This window comes from Etheostoma cragini, chromosome 12, assembly GCF_013103735.1.
Source record: "Etheostoma cragini isolate CJK2018 chromosome 12, CSU_Ecrag_1.0, whole genome shotgun sequence".
NCBI lineage: Eukaryota > Metazoa > Chordata > Actinopteri > Perciformes > Percidae > Etheostoma > Etheostoma cragini.
This window is the reverse complement of record NC_048418.1, coordinates 73,399-80,178: the sequence shown is the minus strand read 5'-3', so window position 1 is coordinate 80,178 and position 6,780 is coordinate 73,399. Positions and strand designations below refer to the sequence as shown.

The window sequence follows — 6,780 nt, the reverse complement described above, 5'->3', positions numbered from 1 at the left end:
GTTTTATAGATTCTGATTGTGAGGTTTTGTTTTATAGATTCTGATTGTGAGGTTTTGTTTTATAGATTCTGATTGTGATGTTTTGTTTTATAGATTCTGATTGTTACGATGTTTTGTTTTATAGATTCTGAGTGTGATGATGTGTTTTCAGACGTGAAGCAGGCAATGGTCGCCACAGAGTTCGGGTCCAGCAGAGACCCTGAAGTTGTAGAGAAGATCTTCTCCAGCCTGAGGAACATCCTCTGCATCCCAGTACACGGGTACGGCTGCAGGAATACTGCATTATTACAGTTATACTGCTGGTACCGCAATAATACTACCTCCGTAACCACAATGCTGTTTCCAAGTTGATGTTGCAGTAGCTGTACCTTTAACTATGGGAACTGTGTCCCTGTGTCTGCAGGGTGCGTGGAGCCGGCTCGGCGGCGGTCAACATGTGTCTGGTGGCGTCCGGCTGCGTGGAGGCGTACTACGAGACCGGGATCCACATCTGGGACGTGGCCGCGGGATCGTTGATCGTCTCCGAGGCCGGGGGGGTCCTGATGGACGTGAACGGTGAAGAGCTTACTAGTCTTGTCCCCCGGTAGTCTCTGGTCTGGTCCAGCCCCGTAGAGCTCACTAGTCTTGTCCAGACCGGTAGAGCTCACTAGTCTGGTCCGGCCCCGTAGAGCTCACTAGTCTGGTCCGGCCCGGTAGAGCTCATTAGTCTGGTCCGCCCCCGTAGAGCTCACTAATCTGGTCCGGCCCCTTAGAGCTCACTAGTCTGGTCCAGCCCGGTTGAGTCTCAGAGATTCTTTGGGTCTTATTAGGACCAAAGACTCAGGCCTGGGGCCACCAGTCCTGAGTCTCTGGTCCTAATAAGCCCCAGGCGGCATTCCACTGGGGGGTCTCTGCTCAGAGACTGACTCTGAGACTTCCTGTGTCCAGGAGGAGACGTGGACCTGATGTCCAGACGAATCGTTGCCGCCAACAGCAGAGTCGTTGCCGAGAGGATCGTCATGGAGATCGAAGCCTTCAGTCCGCCCAGAGACGACACGCCGCCGCTCGCACCGTGAAGACCAGCAGTGCATTGTGGGTCCCAACTGATTTGATGGTGTATGTAATGAATAAAGTTGGAAAACTAATTTTAAGAAGTGATTCGTGTCAGACAGATTTCATGATGTCATCACGTCTCCAGTTTCCCAGAAACACATATAAACAGCAGGTTGTCATGGAAACGTTAGGTAGAAGGACGTAGGTTGTAGAAAGTCATAATAGTATGTTAAAGAAAGACATTAAAAGTCATAGTATTATACTATATACTATGCTATACTTTGTTTTTTCAAAGTAAAATGGCAATGACATGGCGATGTCATTAAAAGTCATAAGATCGCAGCTCAAAGGATTCACAACAAGTCATAGTATAGCACGTCAAAAAAGGTAATGAAAGACAGATTATAATATATCAAAAAAGTCATAAAAATCATAGTGTAATATGTTGAAAGTAGTCATAAAAAGGCAAATATCACATGTCGAAAAAGCCGTAGTACAACATGTCCACACTTCAGTTACGTATGGATAGGCTGTATGGGGACTCGAACCAGCAACCCTCCCGTTCCCAACCCAACACCCTCCGGGCTGAACTGCTGCCACGAGTCCCACCAGGAGGAGGACGAGACCAGAGACACAAGGAGACACTTCCTTTAAGAGACGGAAACCTTGAGCAGAGCCAGGGCTCGGGGGGGGGGGGGGGGGGGGGGGGGGGGGGGGGGGGGGCATCTGCCTCCACAGGTTGAGGGGGTGGGGGGAGTATAGTATGTTGAAAACAGACATAGTAAAGTATGTCAAAAAAAGACATTCAATTCAATTTCAATTCAATTTTATTTATTGTATCAAGACACAACAAGAGTTATTTCAAGACACTTTAGAGATAGAGCAGGTCTAGACCACACTCCAGAATCCACAAGGACCCAACAGTTCCAGTAGTTTCCTACAGAGCAAGGAACAGTGTGACATAGTGTAGTATGTCAAAAAAAGACAGAGTATAGTATGTTGGAAAGAGACATGAAAAAGACATAGTGGAGTATGTTGGAAAAAGACATAGTATAGTATGTTGGAAAAGACATGAAAAAGACAAAAAGTGGAGTATGTTGGACTCCGTCCATGGCTTTCCAATGTTCTCTGTGTTTAGGGACTGTCAGAAACGAGAGGTTCCCAGCGACCGCCTCAGATCAGGCAGAGACCTACTTAAGAAGATGGCCACCGAGACGGTGAGAGAAGAGATAGAGAAGAACAAAGACGGACTGTCCCAAAAACCCGTAAGTCAGGTATTGTATCTATTATATATATGAAAAATTGCGGTGATTGGTCAAAATTTCTGACATCGTGAAACCCTGGAGGGACTGGTGAAATTACATAATAACTGAGTTACGTAAAAAACGTGACAAGTTGGTAGGGAATTAAATATACATTTTTCATTTACATTCAATGTCCTAGCGATAAGTTGGGCTTTCTGTGCAACGTAAACAAACAAAGCAGGCGTAACCTTCCTCACCCCCCCCCCCACACCGCTGCACTACGTAACCCATTCCTTTCACTGGCTCGTGTTATGCAATAATTATATTCACAACACTAGTAATAATTTAAGTTCACTTTTAGTATTTAATTACGTTAACAATTATATTTCTATAATATGTAAGTATTTTTTGTGTAAAGCAATGTTAACTTTTATCCCCCCAGTAGAAAATGCTATAAAGGAGGGGAATGAACTGTAATGTTACTGTCATCATCTCTCATCCACACACAGCCTGTGTGTTAGTGAAAATGACAGAAAGAAACTGAGTTAATTGGTATAGTCGTGAAAGTCTCTACGCTCCTGATGTTATGTAAATGTAAATGTGCTGTATTTATATAGCGCTTTTCCAGTCTTAACGACTGCTCAAAGCGCTTTTACATCTACAGGAAACATTCACCATTCACACACATTCATACACTGTGGCCGGGGCTGCCGTACAAGGTGCCACCTGCTCATCAGATACACACTCACACACATCTACACACCTGCTCATCAGATACACACTCACACACATCTACACACCTGCTCATCAGATACACACTCACACACATTCACACTCCGATGCGCAGCACCGGGGGCAACTCGGGGTTCAGTGTCTTGCCCAAGGACACTTCGACAATGACTGCAGGGGCGGGGATCGAACCACCAACCTTCCAATTGGCAGGCAACTGCTCTACCACTGAGCCACAGCCGCCCCGTTATGTCAGGGTTTTACACCTGGAAACAGCTTCTTAACAGACAGGAGAAGACAACATGCTGTAAAGTATTCAGTGACTTGACGATCTCTCATTCTCACCACTACAGCATTGATTATAAGTAACGTTAATATTTAATTCCTCATTAACATGCTACGTTATTTAATGTAATGTATTAGGGTTACCTTTACTTGGTGCGATGCTGGGCGGTGAACCCACAGGTGGGCATCAAGTTAATGTAGGTATTGGCTCCTTTAGCAGCAGCCTTTAAACGGTGAGTATTTGAACACGTGATCCGTCATCTTCAGTCAGTCTTGGTGGACTGATCCAGATCAGTCTGGTCCAGATGTTCCCACACTGCCGACGTCAGCCGTTTCTTTGGTGGAAATAAAGCTCTGCCAGAGTGTAGCCAGTGTGCAGTAGCTTCTGAAAAGAACGACACTTTGAGCTGGCGCACCGCTCGTGTAACTTTGTTTTAGTGTTGTGCAAGTTGCAACACTTTTGTTTCATGCAACAGAAACACTCGGTGTAGCTTTACGATTCCGACGTTTTAAAGATCGCCAACAGTGAAATCCAGTAATCGCTGCGTCCCTAAAACCCTCAATGGATTAAATTTACATTTGGTGTGAATACACAGTAACTGGACCATCTAACCTGCTGTTCGTTACTACAGAGTTGAAGTGCACAGCAGAAAAAATGTATGTGGAAACCAAATGAACAAAACCAAATAGATTGTCAGTCTTTGAGAAAACAAAATTACAAAGCCTGACAAAATACTTTGTTCTCTGTGAAGTTTATGTCTGAATTGTATTACAAGATTAGAAATAATAATGATACGTTCATCTGTATAAAACTCCTATTATTTATAATCATGCATGACAACTTATAACAAGTATTATAAGTGGTGGATGTATTATAAGTTTAGCATTCATAATACTTCCTGCCAAAGTCTCGAGTTATACAGCACATTATAACTACCTTAACTTTGGCAGTTAAGACCCAGAGAGACCAGAATCCGAGCTGACTCCACCGGGGACCATGTGGTCTGGGATGCACTAACTACCCCCAGATCACCAGGGTCCTGCAGATGGGAGGGAGCTTCTTGCTTGCTTCTTGTAAACGATGCAGGTAATCTCACCTTTCAATTTCTCTGTTTAGGTTTGTGTTTCCTCAAAATTGAATTTTGTTTGTTTTCTGAAACATCATTTTTGGTTTACAAATACTTTTTGGTTTTGCACTTCACCTCCATCGTATTAGGTCATCAACGTCCGTTACTGAGTCAGAGTTTATTCCTTGCAGGCCTTCAAGACTGCCTGCTGGGACCAATGAGCCCAGGGAAGAAGCTCAATAAACCCTGTTGCCATGGTTTTCTGTTTCCAAGTTTACAGCTGTTCACGCTTACTGATGTTTATTTTGTGTGAACTAATTTACCCATAATGCACAGCTAATTGAATCATGTTCTGTTTACACAAAAACATTACATTTACTAAAGACAATAATTATGAAATTAACTTGATTTTTGTCACTGATTTTGATCTTTATTTTGATTCAAATTAAAAACCTTGGTGGTTTTTGGAGTAGTTGAGCCTTACCTGGTAAGTTTTTCATGGCTTTGCAACAACATTGTTGACATAAATGCAGCAAACTAGGATTATTGTAGTAAATACTAATACTACTGTATACTTAAAATAATACACAAATTAACTGTAGACCAGTTCTGGTTTATTTCTTGGTTGACACGCAGCATCGTTGTGGCCTACTTGTGGGCCAGATCTAGCAAACCCTCCATCATTACCCGCGGTATGTGGGCCAGATGAGAATATGGAATGTGGGCCACATTTGGGCCAGAATATAAATGGACTGTGGCCCAGATCTGGGCCAGTTCTGGTTTATTTGGTTTTGGCTTGCTTGGGGCTCACTTCTGGCGAGCAGGAGTGGACCGCCCAAGTGCCATCCTTACACGCGGTATGTGGGCCAGGTGAAAGTGTCAAGGGTTGGCCGGATCCGGCCCGCAACAATTTTGCTATCTGGGATAGTGTAGTATGTTGAAAAAAGAGATAGTATAGTATGTCAAAAAAATACATAGTATGGTATGTCATAAAAAGTCCAAATTAGAACTAGAGTCTAAAGTCCCCTAGCGTACGGGGGTATCGATCCCGCTACCTCTCACATGCTAAGCTAACGCGCTACTATTTGAGCTAATTCCACTGTTTGAAATGTAAACAAAAAATTGCATAGTACCATATGTTGAAAAAGTCATAAAAAGAAAACATTTGATCTAAAAACATGGAGTAGGTTTCTATGGAAACAGGAGGATTTACACATTATTGAAATGTATTTATTCATTAAATATATTTTATTTACAGTTAAAGTGCAGGAATAAGTCAAGTAGAAGGTGTAACGGCCCATTTACTTGGAATAACCAATGCTAACATATGCTCACACTGCTAACATAGCATACACAATAGAAAATATGCTAACACATACAAACAACACGTTTCATTCAATATAATCTCATGTAGGCATGTGTTAGCATGTGATAACAAATGTGTTATCGTACATATTATAAATGTTGAAATATGCTAACACATGCTAACGTATGATTAAGTCAGTGTAAGTGCCAGTTATTATGTGATAGTGTGAATGTGTTAGCTTACATTTGCTAAAATGCTAACACATGCTATGTGGTGCTGAAACAGTTGTTAGCATCATTAGCATAAATTAAGAATGGTCCCGTTTTCATTCTTATTTCTTTTGATTCTCTGGCTGCGTTTCCACAGCAACTAAAGAGCCAATCAGAAGGCACAGGCTGAAGTAAACAATGATGTCACACAATGAGTCAGCACACAGCTTTCTGCGCAGCGTCATCACTTCCTGTCTGACATCCCAGCTGAAGACTGTAACAGAGTTTAGCTTGTAGCTTAGCAGCAAATATCCAAAACACAAGACATGATGGGCGTCCCCGCAAGACGGCGTCCCCGTTATGGGCGTCCCTGTGAGACGGAGTCCCGCGATGGGAGTCCCCAAGAGATGGTGTCCCCGCGAGATAGTGACCCGCGTTGGGCATCCCAGAGAGACGGCATCCCAGAGAGACCTCCATCTGTTAAACTGAACAACGCTCACTTTCTCTGGCTGAACCCAACCGCCATGGTCCCTGAACGCACCTTCATCTGGCGGTGGGGAGCGGTCGCCTGTCTGAAGGTCGGGGGTTCGATCCCCGGACCTGCAGTCAAAGTGTCCCGGGGCAGGACACTGAACCATGTTGGACCGGTATTATGTCCATAACAGTCTGAACAATAAAAACAAAATAAATAAATCACAACAAAGAACGTTTAAAGACAAACTTAAGGTAAAAAGATGAAGAAGTCAAAAACAGGCAAAAAGTCCTGAAAATACAAAATACTACTCGTCTGTTATTACAAAAACATATATGTAGATATGTAGTATATGTATGGATGGATATCTATACATATACCCACTATATATATATATATATATATATATACCCACTATATATATATATATATATAT

At 42.9% G+C, this 6,780-nt stretch overlaps 1 protein-coding gene across 1 annotated transcript in view; it reads left to right on the top strand.

The window, feature by feature from the left end:
• impa1 (inositol monophosphatase 1) overlaps positions 1 to 1,130 on the top strand; it is a 5,435-nt gene extending 4,305 nt beyond the window's left edge. The window contains exons 6-8 of the mRNA XM_034888784.1: positions 152 to 260; positions 404 to 555; positions 928 to 1,130. Coding sequence (XP_034744675.1) covers positions 152 to 260; positions 404 to 555; positions 928 to 1,055 — 389 coding nt within the window. The 3' untranslated portion in view covers positions 1,056 to 1,130. The remainder of the gene's footprint in view (positions 1 to 151; positions 261 to 403; positions 556 to 927) is intronic.
• Positions 1,131 to 6,780: the final 5,650 nt, after the last annotated feature.